The 17,675-nt window shown below is 57.1% G+C and overlaps 1 protein-coding gene across 6 annotated transcripts; it reads left to right on the top strand.

Moving 5' to 3' along the window:
* Window positions 1–122: 122 nt before the first annotated feature.
* Window positions 123–17,023, top strand: PPP1R13L (protein phosphatase 1 regulatory subunit 13 like). 6 transcript variants are annotated; one of them, XM_023246172.2, is made up of 15 exons: window positions 123–255; window positions 1,369–1,649; window positions 2,612–2,715; window positions 5,827–5,903; window positions 6,010–6,152; window positions 6,530–7,043; window positions 7,133–7,231; window positions 7,314–7,405; window positions 7,707–8,169; window positions 9,317–9,780; window positions 13,032–13,163; window positions 13,260–13,393; window positions 13,514–13,680; window positions 15,232–15,431; window positions 16,445–17,023. In XM_023246172.2, the coding sequence occupies exons 4-15, from the start codon at window positions 5,849–5,851 to the stop codon at window positions 16,481–16,483; spliced, it is 2,502 nt and encodes an 833-aa protein (XP_023101940.2). In that variant the 5' UTR covers window positions 123–255; window positions 1,369–1,649; window positions 2,612–2,715; window positions 5,827–5,848; the 3' UTR covers window positions 16,484–17,023. The 6 variants fall into 6 exon arrangements, with proteins under 6 accessions (XP_023101940.2, XP_044901780.1, XP_023101941.2 ...); XM_023246173.2 differs by lacking the exon at window positions 123–255 and having other exon boundaries at window positions 918–1,649; XM_023246175.2 differs by lacking the exons at window positions 123–255; window positions 1,369–1,649 and adding an exon at window positions 1,669–2,067.
* The last annotated feature ends 652 nt before the right edge of the window (window positions 17,024–17,675 follow it).

Raw genomic sequence — 17,675 nt, forward strand, 5'->3', positions numbered from 1 at the left:
CGAGCAGAACTGGGGGGAGTTTCCGCTTGCGCAGAGCAGACAGCCGAGGAAGACGTTCTTTTCCCGAAAATCTGCTCCCGAAAACAGCTGCTTGGCTCCTGGGCGGGAGTTAGCGCCTCATCAGGTCTCGGCGCATATCCCCCTCCATGCCTCGGACTTTAATTGCGCCAACGTCGCCTTAAAGGGGCAGCCACATTGGTAGCTTCTAACTCTTAAAGAGGAAGGTCGATTGGTCTGAGATTCTTAAAGAGACAGGTAAGAGTGTAGGTTGGCAGGGCTGTGCTTTCAGTGTCACAATCCCTTCTTGGGAGGCCCAGATGCCTGGGAAATTCGGAACTTGAGTGGGACAGGTGGGAAAATGGAGAAATGGTGTAATTCCTCCGGAGGGCGTTGTAGTACCAGCCAGGGGCGGGGCTTCTGGACTCCTAGGGCGCGGGAAACCTAGAGGGAGGAGCCTGTGGGCTCCGAGGCGGGGCTTCCAGACGAGCTAATCACGCGTGGGGCGGTGCGGACTAAAGGGCGGGGTTTGTGGATCAAATGAGACATATAGATGCCCCCGAGAATTTAGTCTAGTGCGTGGGGGACCTTCCTGTAAGGCTTTGAGGAAGAGAGAGGGAGTAGAAGGCTTGAGCAGCGCCCTTCCTCTGCCGGGGGGCGCGTGTAAACAGCGGCACGCGGCCGCGGATTTGGGGGTCGCATCCACGTCCCTTTCCACAGGGACCACACCGCTTGGGGCGGCGGGCGGAGCCGCGGGACGGCGGCTAGACAGGGTGACCCGACTGCATTCCTGGCCAGTGTGTCAGAGCCACTTCCCGCCCCCTCTGCCGTGATTTCGGATCCTATTCCACAATTGGGGCGTCCCTCCTTCTCTGGGTGTGAGCGGCTTCTCAGAGCGGAGGGAGGGTCAGGGGAAGGGAACGCGTTCCCTCAGCCCGGGATCACCAGACAGTTTCCCCAGCGTGGGCGAGACTCCGGGACTGCGGGCTCGGGACTACAATTCCCAGAGGGCCCAAGGAGGGGAGACGCCCGATGTCCATCGTGGAAGCTGCTGGGGATTGTAGTCCCAGCCTAAGACTTTGGACTCTTGCTAGGAAACTGTATAAAGATCCAACCCATCCTTTTTACCGACGGGGAGATTGAGATTCAGAGACTCGAGGGGATACTGATTTAGCGAGGGTGTCTTCTCGACTTAGGGGCGGGGCATGTGAGTCTCCCCCAACCTCTAACCTTCTAACCCTTTAGTGGCGTCCAAATCTTCTTTCTAGGAGGGGGAAACTAAACCTGGAGGGGTGGGACAGGGACTCAGGAGTCTGCCTCCTGCAGCCCCGGCGAGATTAAAGTCTGAATTCTATCTGCGTGGCCACATAGACCTCGGCTTCTGGACCTCGCCCTTCCTGTCTGTGAAATGGACTTTGGGTGATTCCCAATGGGAACGTCTCGAGAAGTCGGCCTACTGCCCCTGCAGGACTACAAGTCCCAAGGTGCTCGAGGCGACCCCTACTCCCCCTCCTCTCTGGGACCCGCCTCCCGTCTGCCGGAGTCACGTCGTCTAACCTGTTCCCGGCGCCTGCCCCGCCCCGTCCTCCGCTCCCCGCAGCCGGAGCCGGAGCCGGAGGAAGTCCCCCGGTGCCAGGATTTGCCCCGGATCCGTGAGTTCCACCCACCCCTGGGGTCCAGCGGCTCGGGGGGAGCCCGACACCGCGTCCCTGGGAGGACTGGGAGGGGACTCGGACACCGATTCCCAGGGCGGAATTGGGCGTTCGCAGATGCCAGGGTCCTTCGAAGGAAAGAACTCATATTCACTGGGCAGAAGGAAAGGGGACCCTGATGCCTGAGTTCTTGGGGTGGAGGGCTCGGACGCCGTGGTCCCGGGGGGACGCTGGAGCTGGGACTCCCGAGTTCCACGAATTGGGCGCTCTCGGAAGCCTGAGTCTTTGAGTAGAATTGGAGTATCAGATCCCTGAGTCTTGGGCAGCAATGACTAGACTCGGACTTCTGGACCCTGGAAAGGGCGGCCATCCCTGCCGCCCTCCAGCTGCCTTCTCGACCAAGCCTCTAGGTCTCAAGGTAGAATTAGGAGTGGGATGGGGATAGTGGAACTCGGGTCCCTGGAATGTAGCAGGACAAGCCCCCGAGGTCCCCCTGGAGGCTAGGTTCCAGCGCTCCCTACACTTTCCGGCTCTGGGGTGAGGGCGAGGAGGGGAACCGAGGCAGCTCTCCAACCTCTGTGGGGCTGCGACATCGCCAACATATCATTAACCGGGGCGTCGGACCTGCCTAACCAGAGGAGGGACCTCCACCCCAGGGCGCCCCCTGGTGGGAGCGGGATCCTCCCATTACCCCACGGAGGTGGGAAAGAACTGGGGGTTTGCAGAGGGGGTTCTGGAACCCAGGGCCGAATACCAGAAGGTAGGATTGGGTTCCGGGAAGCTTGCATGCCTGGGCCCTACACAGTCATTGCACAGAGAGGACAGGGGTAAACTGAGGCTAAGAAGTCACACAGGTAGCAGAGTTGATTGGAGTTTGGCTTCCTCCTCTTTCTGCAGCCTGTCTGGGAGACGGGATTCCATCCATTCCCACCAGATTTTCTGACTAACCTTCTCTCTCCTAGGGCTCCTCGCCCTGACCCTGAGGTGAGAAATGTCACCTCCACCCCCATCTGTCTGACCTGAGGTTGTGTGGGAGATAAGCGAGGGATAGAGGCTAATTCTGGAGGTGTGTGTCTGTCCTTGAAGCTGGGGGAGGGCAGGGACCTGCACCTCCCTCTGTCTCCCCCTTCTCTCCGCCCCCATGAGTCATGTGATGGGATTAAACAAGGGGGTGGGGGAGGAAGGGGGTTCTGATGAGAGAGGGAAGAACTTCCTAATGTCTGGGCTTGAAGGGCATTTGGTGATAGCCTGAGATGAAATTAAAAATAATAACCGTGGCTGCCAAGGCAGAGCTCCCTGGGAGCCAGGCTCGGCGCTGATAGGTAGATGGGATGGTCCCCATTGTCTACAGAAGTTTCGGGCAACTGCCCAAAGGTGCTTTACTGACTCCACCCCAGGGAATGACTCCTCTCTACTCCACTGGGGAAACTAAGGCTGGAGAGCAGGCACAGCCCACATCCTGGGCTTTTGCCGCCTTCTCTCTGGAATCTTCTCTCTCCCCCTGCACCTCTGCCTAGATTACTGGGGATGACCACTAGCCAGAACTCACTAGTGACCGGAGAGAATTTAGGGCTTAGGAAGTCGAGACTCCAGAGGTCAAAACTCAGGACTTCTAGAATCTCAGAAAGAGCCGAAAGGGCTCTCTTGTTGGGAGGGGGGGAAAAAAAAACCCAACAGATTACTCTGGGTCTTGAGCCCTCACTGTGGGCCAGATCCTATGTTATCTTAACGAACAGCCATGAAAAGTCCCTAATTAAGAATCCCATATGTGTGAACTTTATTTGGTGCCTGCACTGTTCTAAACACTGTACCTAAATTATGTCACTCAAACCTCACACCCTTTTGAGGCGAAGGTATTAATTCCCCCATTATACACACGAGGTAACTGAGGCACAGAATATAACTAGCCCAGGGTAGAGACTTAGGGAGAGGGGAAAACCAAGTCCTAGAGAGGGTGGGGCCTCTCCCAGCGACAGTCAGTCCGGACGGAAATGTAGGATTTCAAGTAGGGTATTCCCAGCCTAGCCTGGCGCTCTGACTTGGTTCCCACTGCGGATGATTCCTCCAGGAAGCCCCCCCCCCCCCAGATCCTTAACCCCGAAGAACTTGGCTTGGCCGCGTGCACGAGGGCGGGGGAAAGGAGAGTTAGGGGTGGTAGGGGAGGGGAGGAGTGGGAGTTGGGGTTAGAGGGTATCCTGGGGTGGATTGGAGTCCGCAGGAGGGGGAGCCGGGAGGTGGAAGTGGAGGGCAGGGACCTGGGAGCAGAGGCGCGGCCTGTACCGCCCTCGCGCCCCGCCCGCTCCCTCCCTCGCCCCCCACGCCTCGCCTGTCGCGGGAGGTGAGGCACCTGCCCGGGCCCGCAGCGCATTCCCGGGGTCTGAGCTCACGCGCTGTCTGCCTGCCCCGCCAGGTTCGGGCCGTGACCCAGAGCGCCCCCTGGCGGCCCGGACAACCCCTCCGCCCGCTCCAGCCCGGCGAGGGCCCCACGCCCAGCCTTGGCATTTCCTTAGAGCCAGAGGCTGTCAAGCGTGGGATCTGAGAGCCTTAGAAATTTGGGAGTCCTGAAACCCCCAGAAGAACCTCTCACTGCCAGAATGCGTGCACTGGAGGCCGCATAGAGTTGTCCGTTTTTATATTTTAACAGACAAGAGTGTTTTCATGTGTGTCTGAGATTCTAAAGGCCCTGAGTTCTGATTCCTGGGGTTTCTACTTTCTGAGGCCTGAATTCCCTCAGCCTTCATTCCTCTTCCAATCTCTGGCCACTTGGATCCTCACAATAGTCCTCTCTACCGTGCATTCAGCTAGACTTTTAGGACAGTGGAATCCTGGGATAGAGAGACCACAGTGCAGGAAGATAGAGACATCTAGGCTAGCAACACTGGAGAATTCTAGAATGTTCCAAAGATAGAATCTTGGACTCAGGACTTTCAGACAGTAGACTTCCAAGCTGAGAGTTTTAGGCTCTGTAGAGTTTTAATTGCAGTCTCAAGGTCCTACCATTTCAGAATCTAGGCCTCTGAGAGATTGAAGAGGCCTCTGAGAATAGCTGACTGGCCTCCTCCTCCCACCGTTGGGGAAACTGAGGCCCGGGGAGTGGAAGGGACTTGTTGCCCAAAGTCACATGCTCCCAGCACACCCAGATGAACCACCAGCCCCAACAGGTTCTGTTCCGAGGCTTCCCAGAGGCCAGAATCAGCGTGCCCCAGCCTGCCCTGCTTCCCACGCCTGCACCTCCAAAGCTAAGGGGTTGGTGCAGACAGGGGAGGTGGCAAAGCTGGTGGGGCGGGGTGGCTACCATGGGGACGGTCCTGGCTTGACCGGTTCCTCTGAACCTGTGACCACAGCAGCCCAGCCACCTCCCTATTCTTCCTGTTAACCCTGGGTCCCTGTGAACAAGGTCTACTCTGGGGAGAGGAAGCTGAGTTGGTCCCTGCCCTGTGGGGGACTCTTCCTGTCTGGTCGAGAGGACCCAGACTCACAAGTTACGTCCAGGTGTGAAACCTAGTACTGCCGAGTGATGTTGAACAAATGTTTCGGAGCCCCACTTTCTGGCCTGCTGCACTGATCGTGGCCATCAAGTGAGGGTGCAAAGCACTCAGCTCAGTTCTCCCGGGCGGTGGCCCCTCGACAAATAGTTGTTATTTCATTTCATTATGCCCTCAAGCAACTACACAGGCCCTGGCACACACCGAAGGTGATCGGTAGGTGATCGGTAGATCATTGATGAAGGAGTGATTCAACTCTCATTAGGACTGAGATAGAGAGATGGACAGTGAACTCTGACCCGAGACTTCCAGGAAGATTTTAACGTTTTTATTTACTTTTGAGACCGAGAGAGAGACAGAGCATGAACGGGGGATGGTCAGAGAGAGGGGGAGACACAGAGTCTGAAACAGGCTCCAGGCTCTGAGCTGTCAGCACAGAGCCCGACGCCGGGCTCGAACTTACGGACCGTTGAGCTCATGACCTGAGCCGAAGTATGAAGCTTAACCGACTGAGCCACCCAGGCGCCCCCAGGAAGATTGGAAGGAGTTGGCATTTCCCAGCCAGGGAAGCGGAGGGGCATAGCGCTTCCAGTGGAAAAAAATAGGAGAGTAAAGGTGCCGTCCCGCTCCTCAAGGACCCTGGCTCCCTGCGGACCGGGTCTGAGAAGGCTCTCTCCTCACACCCCACGCAGGAGCCCCGCTTCGGCCGGCACCATGGACAGCGAGGCATTCCAGAGCACCAGGGACCTTCTGGACCTGAACTTCCAGTGTGAGCTGGGGTAGGGGGCGGGGCTTGCCCGCCAGGGGCCCTCCAGGGTAGAGGCGGGGCTCTGCCCGCAAGACCCGGGTCCTTACCGCCCTTCCCTTCTGCCCAGCGCTGGCCATGAGACACATGGACCTCAAACAGATGGAGCTGGACACGGCGGCGGCCAAGGTGGATGAACTGACCAAACAGTTGGAGTCGCTGTGGTCAGACTCGCCGACGCCTGTCGGCTCACAGGCCGGAGCCCCCTCTAGGGTGAGCCTCTTCGCCTTGGTCCCCACGTTAGCCCCCAAAGCCAGCTGCTTTCTGCCTGGAGTTCTGTCCCATAGGATTATAGAGTCTGTGGGCTATTTAAGGGCACCTGAAGGCGGGGACCAGTGGAAATGGACATCTAACAGGACCCTCGGAAGAACAGGGCCTTTTCCTAAGCGGCAGAAAGGCACTGTATGGGCTAGCCTCGGCCCCAGTTTCAGGGCTGTCTCACCAGTACTCCTCACCAGGGCTCCCTGTGCCTGAATCTCCAGCGCCGGTCTAACTCCCCCGCGTGAATTTTCGATGACCTCTTTTGATCTTCTACTAACCCCCTCTACTAATGTCTCCTTTGCCCCCTCAATGTGCGGGCCTCCCCACAGCTGTCCCGGTACAGCTCCAGCCCGGTCCCCGAGCACTTTAGCAGCCGTGGGTCTCCCCGGAAGGCGGCCACCGACGGCGCAGACACCTCCTCTTTCGGACGCTCCGAGAACGCCCCGGCTTTGCTCCCCTACAGCCCGCTGTCCCCTAAAGGCCGGCCTTCGTCACCGCGCACCCCGCTCTACCTGCAGCCGGATGCCTACGGCAGCCTGGACCGCGCGCCCTCGCCCCGGCCCCGCGCCTTCGATGGCGCAGGCGGCCCCCTCGGCCGTGCGCCCTCCCCGCGGCCCGGATCGGGCCCGCTCCGCCAGCAGGGTCCCCCCACGACCTTCGACTTCCTGGGCCGCACCGGCTCCCCGCGTGGCAGCCCCCTGGCCGAAGGGCCCCAGGCCTTCTTCCCTGAGCGCGGGCCCTCGCCACGCCCCCAGACCTCAGCCTACGATGCGCCTGTCGCTTTTGGGAGCCCCCTACTGGGCGCGGGCGGCAGCGCTTTCGCCCCGCCTCTGCGCGCTCAAGGTGAACCAGGGGCCCTATTTGGGGGATGGGAGGGACGCGGGCCTGGGACCAGCCTCCCGCCATATCTCCCATTTGCAACTTCTCCCTAGACGACTTAACGCTGCGCCGGCGGCCCCCCAAAGCCTGGAATGAGTCTGACCTGGACGTGGCGTACGAGAAGAAGCCTTCGCAGACAGCGAGCTATGAACGTGAGCGGTGGGAGGCCAGAGGAGCAGGGGGAGGGGGGGCCGGAGAGGTGTCCCCCAGACCCTAATGACTCCCGCCTCGCAGGCCTGGACGTCTTCTCGCGGCCTGCTTCGCCAGGCCTGCAGCTGTTACCCTGGAGAGAAAGCAGCCTGGACGGGCTGGGGGCCACCAGCAAGGTGAGAGGCTGCCGGGGAGGGGGCTGGTGGGCAGGGGCCAGGAATGAGGCTAGGACCAGCTCCCACTCCCGGCTGCACCCCCCCCCCCCGTTTCCGTGCCTTCCACCCTAAGCTCTTCCTTCTTCATCCTGGATTTCTGACCCTCTCTTTCCCTCACCCCCTCTGCCTTCCCTCCCCTTCTCTCCCTTCTGACCTTCTACCCTTACCTCCCTCCCCCTTCTGCCTCCTCCTTTATCATTCTTTGCCCCTAACTTCCTCCCACCTGAGCCCCTTCTTTCCTCCTTGCCTCTTTCTCCCCCAGGACAACCTCACCAGTGCCACTCTGCCCCGAAACTACAAGGTCTCCCCTCTGGCCAACGACCGGCGTTCCGATGTGGGCGGCTACCGCAGATCCCTGGGCTCCGCGGGGCCATCAGGCACTTTGCCTCGCAGCTGGCAGCCTGTTAGCCGCATCCCCATGCCTCCTTCCAGCCCCCAGCCCCGCAGTTCCCCGCGCCAGCGTCCCATCCCCCTCAGCATGATATTCAAGCTGCAGAACGCCTTTTGGGAGCATGGGGCCAGCAGGGCCATGCTCCCGGGCTCCCCCATCTTCTCCCGAGCACCCCCGCCTAAGCTGCCTCCCCAGCCCCAGGTGCCCCTTCAGCCCCAGCCGCCCCCCCAGCCCCAGCCCCAGCCTCTGCCCCAGCCCCAGCCCCAGCCCCAGCCTCAGCCCCCCGCCCCAGCCCCCCAACCTCCCCAACAAACTTGGGCCCCTGTGAGCGAAGGTGAGTCAACAGTGGGGGGGCCCAGAGGGCTGGTTAGAGGGAGGACACGTGGCTGGAGACCAGAACAGCTGGGGGAGACATCACAGCCAAACACCCATTTCCGGACATTGTCCCTACAGAGAGCTAGGCTGCCGGAGCTTGGGAATTTGCTCGGGCGCTAGGGACAGCACAGTGGTTAAGCATGGACCCTGGAATCCGACTGCCTGGCTCTGTGCTGTGTGACCTCGGGCAAGTCACTTAACCTCTCTGGACCTCAATTTCCTTGAGTGTAAAAGGTGATAGAGCCCATCTCACTCAGATATGGTATTAGATTATTTAATCCGTATAAAGTCATTAAAATAGGGCCTGATGTATAGGAAGTTCTCGATAGCTATTGTATTATAATCATTAACGTGTGTGTGTGTGTGTGTGTGTGTGTGTGTGTGTGACTAGCACAGAGCCTAGAGTGAAAGCGAAATGGGTTTAGAGCTCCTCTCCACCACGGACTTGCTGTATGACTCAGGATACATGAGCTAACCTATCCGAGCTTCTGTTTTGTCGTCTGTGAAGACAGATTAATAGTCTCTACCTCGTACATTGTGATGGGCGTTCAGTGGAGTAATGTGTGTTCGGAGTGATCGTTACTATTTCTACCTGCTCTAGACGCTCTGATAGAGAGGGATCAGACCAAGAAGAGACCATCAAGCGCCAGGATTGAGTATTCTGCCTGAGAGGGTAGGCGAGGAAGGTGTTAGAATCTTCGAAAGTCAAATCTATCATGATGGCAGGGGCACACGATTCAGAAGTCAGAGAGCGCTGAGTTCAAATCCCAAGCATGTGGCTTGGGGCAACTGACCACCCCCTCTGAGGCTCCGCTTCTCTTTCTGTAATAAGAAGATGATAGTAATACCTACCTCACAAAGTAGTGGTGAGAATTCAGTAAGGCAGGTGCGGAAAGCACCAGGCGCGTGCTAAGCACTTGACACGTGGGAGATGTCACAATTGGATGGTATTCGCCGCTCATGGAAAGTGGCCCAGAGACAGCAAGGAACTGCCCCGGGGTCACACAGCAAATCAGATGCTGGCTGCAGGTCCTGGAGGTTGTGGGGAGGGGGTCTTGGGGTTCTCCCAGGGATTCACCCTCTGATGGGCTTCTTGTTCCTTCTAGGCTCTCCCAAACCTCCCCCTGAGCTGGAGCCGGAGCCGGACCTGGAAGGGCTGCTGACGCCAGTGCTGGAGGCCGGGGACGCAGATGAAGGCGCTGTAACTCGGCCCCTCAGCCCCACGAGGCTGCAGCCAGCACTGCCACCCGAGGCACAGTCGGTGCCCGAGCTAGAGGAGGTGGCCCGGGTGCTGGCAGAGATACCCCGGCCCCTCAAACGCAGGGGCTCCATGGAGCAGAGCCCGGCTGTGGCCCTGCCCCCCACCCACAAGAAACAATACCAGCAGATCATCAGCCGCCTCTTCCATCGTCACGGGGGGCCCGGGGGGCCTGGGGGGCCTGAGCCCGAGCTGTCCCCCATCACTGAGGCGTCCGAGGCCAGGGCAGGGCCCCCTGCTCCTGCCCCGCCAGCTCCCGTGCCACCCCCGGCCCTGCCCCAGCTCAGCCCATCAGACCAGCTACAGAGCATGGTAAGTAACACAGGAGGAAACGGGGGTATGTTAGCACAGGGAAGTGCCCCTTCCCTTTTAGGGCAGAACCTGGACGTGGCACACATCACATCTGCCTCTTCCAACTGGCCAGGAACCGAGGTGCAAGGGAGGCTGGGAAATGTAGTCTTTAATCGAGGCGCGCCTGCATTCTGAAGACAGGGAGGACGTATATACGGAGAGGCATTCGGAAGCCTTGGCCACACAGAGACTTTCTCTGCTCCTCTCCAATAACCTGCCCCCCGAGGGCATCCCTTCGGGAATCTTGGGAGTCTTACAACCTGGAAATGAGTGTATCTTGGCACAACAGCGGGTCTATTCCGGGACCTGAAAAGCCTGCCTGAATCAAAGTATTCCCCGTTTCTCTCCCCGGTTGCTGCACGGGCTCATGTCTGCATTCTCTGGGGATCCGCTCTCTCCTCTCAGACCTCAGCAAGCCTGTGCCATGGCTAGAAATGCGCCCCCGCCCGAGACCCCAAATGACCTCTGAGTTCAAGCCCATGGTGTCCTCGGACGCCACTCAGAGCTTCTTTCCTTCAAAACTCCAAGAGCAAGTCTCTGGTCCCTGAGGCTGTGGGTGTCGTGATTAAGTTCACCAGCTGCAGAGCTGGGCTGCCTGGGTTCAAATCCCAGCTCCACGGCATTTATCAGCTGTGCAACCTGAGGCAAGATACTTAGCCTCTCTGGACCTCAGTTTCTTCATCTGTAAAATGGCGGGGCGGGGGGGGGGGGCGGGCGGAGAATAACCACAGGGTCCCTGTAAGGATTAAGCACGTAGTGCTTAGAATAGTTCCTGGCACTTAACTGGTAACTACTATTATCATTGTTAGCATTTGACCGGGGGATGGATGGTCTCCTGCTGAATTTGGTCCAGTCCCTGCATCTTGGCTTGGGGTGGGCGGGTGTAGCCACATAGAACAGTCCTGTTCTCTCAGTGTGGATGGACGGAGAGAGGGGAACGATTCCCGGAGAAGAAGCAGGGACCGGATAGACACCCCCAAATGCCTATTCCCAAGCCCCCCTGGGGGCGGAGCCAAGATTCAAGATCTTGAAATCAAGAATGGAAGAATGACAACGTCTTGAAATCACCTCATCATAGAATCACAAAGCCTTGGCCACAGAGAGACCTGAAAACTCACAGAATTCAAGAGTTAAATCTTGTTATCAGTCTCAGAACAGTGAAGTTTCAGAACCCTAGGGCACTGAAGTTTTGAAGAACAGGATCTTAGAATTTAAGTCAGTAACACACCAGGAAATCACAGATTAGTGCACAAATACGCTGTAATACAGAATTCTATTTTTTTTAAGATTTTATTATTTTATTTTATTTTTTATTTTATTTTTCATTAATTTTTTTGGTAATGTTTATTTATTTTAGAGAGACAGAGAGACAGAGCATGAGCAGGGAAGGGGCAGAGAGAGAGAGGGATACACAGGATCCAAAGCGGGCTCCAGGCTTTGAGCTGTCAGCACAGAGCCCGACGCGGGGCTCGAACTCATGGTCCGTGAGATCATGACCTGAGGAGAAGTTGACACTTAACTGACTGAGCCACCCAGGAGCCCCTTTTTATTTTATTTTATTTTATTTTATTTTATTTTATTTTATTTTATTTTATTTTATTTTATTTTAGAGAGGGGGTGGGAAAGGGGCAGAGGGAGAGAGAGAATCTCAAGCAATCTCCACGCCCAGCACAGAGCCTGATGTGGGATTCGAACCCACAACTCTGGAATCATGACGCTAGCTGAAATCAAGAGTCAGATGCTCATCTAGCTGAGCCACCCAGGTGCCCCAAAGATTTTATTTTATTTTTTACATTTTTTAAATGTTTTATTTCTATTTTTGAGAGACAGAGTATGAGCAGGGGAGGGGCAGAGAGAGAGGGAGACAGAATTCGAAGCAGGCTTCAGGCTCTGAGCTGTCAGCACTGAGCCCCACTTGGGGCTCGAATTCACAAACTGTGACATCATGACCTGAGCTGAAGTCGGCCACTTAAGTGACTGAGCCACCCAGCCACTTCCAAAGATTTTATTTTTTTAGATAATCTCTACACCCAACATGGGGCTTGAACTCACAAACCCAAGATCAAGAGTTGCATGGTTTACACACTGAGCGAAGCAGGTGCCTCCAGAATAATATTTTATTAAAAAAAAATTTTTTTTTCAACGTTTATTTATTTTTGGGACAGAGAGAGACAGAGCATGAACGGGGGAGGGGCAGAGAGAGAGGGAGACACAGAATCGGAAACAGGCTCCAGGCTCTGAGCCATCAGCCCAGAGCCAGACACCGGGCTCGAACTCACGGACCGCTAGATCGTGACCTGGCTGAAGTCGGATGCTTAACCGACTGCGCCACCCAGGCGCCCCCAGAATAATATTTTAAATGAACATTTTCCACTAGAAAGGAATACACAAACACCATACTAAGCAGGAGGAAATAGATAAAAGAATAAAGAGGCCAAAATCACAGCGGTCAGAGAGAACAATGATTCACACTTTGAGTATCTCCTTCCAATCTTTTGGAAGAAATTCTAAACATAAAATATTAAAGTTCCCAATCACAGAATCTTGGGAATGTGACATCCTGGGTCTTCAGCAATTTGAAATGGCATAGCTTAGCATTCCTGGACTCAACATTGGAAATCTGACATATAGCCGCACATCAGAGAATTTTGGAAACCAGTGGCTCTTGGGATCTCCGAATTCCAGGATCTTGACATCAGTGACATCAAAGACCAGATGCTATGTGCTCAGAATACACGAATCTTGTAGGAGGACGCTTGAACATCAAAAACAAGAAAGCAGAAGGAATAATAGGATAAATATTCTAATTCCGAACATCCGGAATTAACACTGGGCACCCTTTGTCCCGTGCGTTTCACAGCATGTATGTTTTATGAAAGAAAGAAGACTGTGTGGGTGGGTTGACTGTCTGGCTTCCACAATCAACAACTCCATGGTCTCCCAGCTTCCTCTCAGTTCTCAGGGCCCAGGATTCCATAATCACCAGATTCCCTGACAATTGTAGGGAACCAAAGGCTGTAGAACTGAGGGAGCCCCGCCCCCACCCCGCCCTCTGGACTCAGGCTCTGTACCTCCCTGTCTTCCAATCCCAGCCTTCACCTCTGTCTAGTTGGACGCCCTGGGGCAGCTACCGTCGGCTATTTTCCCCTTTGAGTAATGGGTATATTAACAAACTCTCCCAAGTCACTGAAGCCCCCCTCCCTGTCCCCCAGGAGACGCGCTCGGTGCTGCGGAAGTCGGGCTCCCCGCGCAAGGTCCGCCGCGCCCGCCTCAACCCGCTTGTGCTCCTGCTGGACGCCGCGCTGACCGGGGAGCTGGACGTGGTGCAGCAGGCAGTGAAGGAGGTGAGTGTTGCCGAAGTGCAGGGCCGGAGGGGTGGAGGCTGGGGGACGCGGGGTGGCGGCCGCGGGACTGAGTCTCCGCGTCCCCCGTCCGCCCAGATGAACGACCCGAGCCAGCCCAACGAGGAGGGCATCACGGCTCTGCACAACGCCATCTGCGGCGCCAACTACCCCATCGTGGACTTCCTCATCGCGGCTGGGGCCAACGTCAACTCCCCTGACAGCCACGGCTGGTGAGCCCAGACCTGCACGGGGCGGGCGGGGGGGCAGGACGGCGCTGCGGGTTAATGCACCTGCCGGGGGGGGGGGCGGGGGGCGCGTGCACGGCCTCTCACGCACGCCTCCCCACCTAGGACACCTTTGCACTGCGCCGCGTCCTGCAACGACACGGCGATCTGCACGGCGCTGGTGCAGCACGGCGCAGCAATCTTCGCCACCACGCTCAGCGACGGCGCCACGGCGATCGAGAAGTGCGACCCCTACCGCGAGGGTTACGCTGATTGCGCCACTTACCTGGCAGGTGCGAGGCAGCGCTGGGACGCCTCGGTGGGAGGAAGGGGGTCGTGGGGACTGGGCCACGCAGCTAGCAGTCGGGGAGGGGAAGGAGGCAGGCCGCCAATCACAGGAGAGAAGACGTGGGGGCTGCACCAATCAAGCGGCAGGATCGCAGCAGAAGGGCAGTGGGACGGACCACCTGGGGGTGGGGTGGGGGACAGGGCCTCCCACCGGGCAGGTGCAAGCTGGGTGTGTGGGGTGAGCAGACTGCGCCAACCTCGAGGGATGGGGGGGGACATGGGCACTCTGCCATGCAGGCCGGACCCCTGTGCGGATATGAGCGGTCTTGCAAATGGCACTGCCCACCTGCTTTCTCGCGTGCGGGCGTGGGCAGTTGGACGTTCCAACTATGCCATCTGCCTGGCATAGGGCTGGGCAGGTGAGCTGTGCTGCCAGTGGGAGATACAGTGCCACACAGCTGGCAGGTGAGCAAGCCATGGCTTCTGGGGAGGGGCTTGGGGACTCTTCCGCGTGTAGTGAGACGTGAGGCTTACCTCACGAGAGGGGCCACATCATCTAACCAGGTGACGGGAGGAAGTAGGTAGCAATGGCATGGGGGTGTGAATAGCCTCTGTAATGCACACCCGGGCAAACTGTATCATAGGGTGGGGTTGGGGACATCACAGAGTCGGCGTCAGGCAGGCTCTCGGACCTGGGGGTGGGACAGTATTTTTGAGAGGTGAGCCTCTACACGACAGCCTGCTGTCTGTGCCACCCGGCGGCAGAAAGTGGACAGGGGCCACGGGGCTTATGGTGAGCAAGGGCAGACGGGGAGTGCCCTGTCATCGGGCCATTACACCTTTGTGCAGGTAGGTGGAGCCTATGAGTTGTGAAGACAGTAGGCTCCGCCTGGGAGAGTTCGGGAGGGGAGGAGAAACTGGAACACAGTGGACTGAACCACTGGAGAGAGGGGGCATGCTGGACTGTACCATTGGGAAAGGGGGTTAAATTCTTGAGGGAAATTTTACCCCTTAAGAGGGGGGCAGAGGCGGGGGCGGGTGGGCTGTACCCTCGGGAAAAGTTATCGCATCCTCTTTGGAGACTTTGCCCCTTGGGGAGAGGGAAGTCATGTGGACTCGCCATCTGGAAAGGGGGAGATGGGACCACTTAAGGGGGAGGAAGGGAAAGGCTGTACCATCGGAAGGAGGGGTTGAGACGAGAGACTGTAAACTTAAGTGGGGGAGGGGGGTGGTGCACGGAAAACTGTACCTCTGGGAGGGACTTAACGATGTACCGGAGGGATGGGGACCACTGATCTTGCCTTGGGGTTGGACACCCAGTTGGATGCACCCCGATGTTCTCGAATTTTAGAGACTGCGGGGCCCTGGCGGCAGACTCCAGCTCAGGCGCCCGGCTCTAGGCAGGGATACACAGCTTTGCAGGTGGCTCATCCCTCAGCTGGGGCGGCGCCAAATCCCAGGGCCTTTCCCTGTCCTCGGCGTGTCCCGTGTCCCTGAGTGTCCTTGCCCCCCCCCCCCCCCCGTGCGCTCACGATCCCTGCCGTTTTATGTTTCAGACGTGGAGCAGAGTATGGGGCTGCTGCACAACGGCGTCGTGTACGCCCTCTGGGACTACAGCGCCGAGTTCGGGGACGAGCTGTCCTTCCGGGAGGGCGAGTCTGTCACCGTGCTGCGCAGGGACGGGCCAGAGGAGACAGACTGGTGGTGGGCCTTGCTGCATGGCCAGGAGGGCTACGTACCTCGTAACTACTTCGGGGTGAGCCCGGAAGAGCGGTTGTGGGGGCCTCCTGGGGCTATTTGGGGAAAGGGGTGATTCTACGGGAAAAAGAGGGGCAAGAGGGACAGTCCGTTATACCCGGGCGGGGGGGGGGGCGAGGGAGGTCAGAAGAACCCATTAGGGTTCGTGGGGAGACGAGGAAAAGCCCATTATAGTAACGGGAGAGGTAAAGAAAAGCCCCCTCCTCATGGCCTTTCGTGGGGGAACTCCCCAGCGCTGCCTTAGTAGCTTGAGCAGAACTCAATCAAATATTTTTATTATCATCCCTAATAATATTACTGGGAGGTAAGGAAGAATTTTTTTGTTTTTCAGTTTTAATGTTTATTTATTTGTTTTGAGAGAGAGCGCAGGGGAGGGGCAGAGAGAGGGGGAGAGCGAGAGACTCCCAAGCCGGATTGCACTCTCACCAAGAGTGGGATGCCCAACCAACTGAGCCACCCAGGCGCCCCAAGGAAGAATGTATTTTAGCCAAGGGAAGGGGTGAAAAATACCCTTTTAGTAACTGGGGATGTTACAGACGTGTATGTTACTGGCCTGGGGGCGGGGCAGGTTTCCCTACGCTGCACTGGGCGGGGAGACGAAGACGCCATTAGTAAAATTATGGTAGGGTTGCGGGAGGTTCTAGTCAAGGGAGGAGACTAGGAAGATCCCATTATATTCCCAGGGGAGAAGATTCCTTTAATTGGGGGACAGGTGGAGGCGGGTCCCAACCAGACCCCATGGGGGCAGTAGGTGTTTCCTTCGTGGCCGTATGGAAAACTCCATTCCAGTTCACCACCTGGGCGGCTGACCTAAGGCATCATCTGGTGCTTGGTCGTGACAGGGACCTCGGGGATTCTGAGGTGGTTTGGGGGATGCCGGAGTCCTCGGAAGGGAGGGGAGGGGAGGGTGGAGACGGCCCACCTGTTTCGGGGGTGGGTGACTCCATTAAATTTGGGGGTGGGACGAGGGAGTGAGAGTTCCTGGTGTCCAAAGATGCTGTCTTCTCTCAGCTCTTCCCCAGGGTGAAGACCCAGAGGAATAAAGTCTAGCTGGAGAGGAGGACGTTTCCAGGGGAGACAGGAGGAAGCGTCCCTGCCTTTGCTCCAGACCTGTCCCTCAGTAACTGCTGCCTCTCCTTGGGCCCCAAGCCCTACAGGGGTGGGGTCCTCACCTCCAGCTCTCTGCTTCCCCGGAAGCCCAGAGGAGAAGGAGAACCTCAGCCTAGAAACTGTCATAGCCGTGGGAGGTCACCATGGGGCTGGGAATCATTGGAGGCAAGAGACACCCCCCTGCCCTCCATTTGTCAAATCAGATTCCGTCCCAAGTGCCTCCTATTCCTGCTGCCACCCCCTCCCACCCCCTCGACACAAGCCAACACCCCAGCCTAGGAGAGCCTGCGATGTGTCGCCTCCACTGGATTTCCCTGGGAGTCGCCTCTGCCCCCACCTCCCCAGGGCTAGGAGAGACACGCTGGTCTCTACCGGGACCCCTGCCACCGCCTCTCCCCAGTCAAGTGCCTTCACGCAGTGCTGGTTTTATAACCAGATGGGGAAGTTTTTCCTTATAAATAAAGGTAGTTTGCACAGGAATTGGCTCCTCTCTCTTCGGATCCCCTTCTGACTTAATAAGAGCTCATCATTGTTGTATTTGCGCACCAGTATTCAGGTAGCCCCTTTCTAGGGGATTTCTCCCTCCTGTAAATCCAATCCTTCCTCCTCCAAGCACTCCTGCTTCTTTTGTCTGTTTTCTTTGGTGGGGGGGCGGGGGCCTTTTTGGTGTTTGGGGGTTTTGTTTGTTCGTTTGTTTTGGTAGTGTCTTCATCTTTCATATTTTGGATTCTTCCTTTATGTCTTTAACCATTTTAAGCTTAGTTGTTTTATAATGTATGTTTGATAATACTATCATCTGAAGTTTGGAGCCATCTAGTTCTAGAATTTGCTGGGTCCCGCTTTGGATTCTGTGTCTCCCTCCCTCTCTGTCCCTCCTCCGCTCATGCTCTATCTCCTTTTCTCTCTCTTAAAAATAAATAAACATGAAAAAATAAATAAAATACATTTTAAAAAAGGGGCGCCTGGGTGGCTCAGTCGGTTAAGCATCCAACTTCGGCTCAGGTCATGATCTCAGGGTTCGTGGGTTCGAGCCCCACCCTGGGCTCTGTGCTGACAGCTCAGAGTCTGGAGCCTGCTTCGGATTCTGCGTCTCCCTCTCTCTCTGCCCCTCCCCCGCTTGCACTCTGTCTCT

Source organism: Felis catus, chromosome E2 (genome assembly GCF_018350175.1).
Source record: "Felis catus isolate Fca126 chromosome E2, F.catus_Fca126_mat1.0, whole genome shotgun sequence".
NCBI lineage: Eukaryota > Metazoa > Chordata > Mammalia > Carnivora > Felidae > Felis > Felis catus.

What these genes read in the sequence shown, in the direction of transcription:
- PPP1R13L (XM_023246172.2), top strand. Translation starts at nt 5,849, where the DNA reads ATGGACAGCGAGGCATTCCAGAGCACCAGGGACCTTCTGGACCTGAAC. An exon ending in TCTGGACCTGAACTTCCAGT is followed by an intron (nt 5,904 to 6,009) that starts GTGAGCTGGGGT and finishes CCTTCTGCCCAG; the next exon opens with CGCTGGCCATGAGACACATG. An exon ending in CCCGCCTCTGCGCGCTCAAG is followed by an intron (nt 7,044 to 7,132) that starts GTGAACCAGGGG and finishes ACTTCTCCCTAG; the next exon opens with ACGACTTAACGCTGCGCCGG.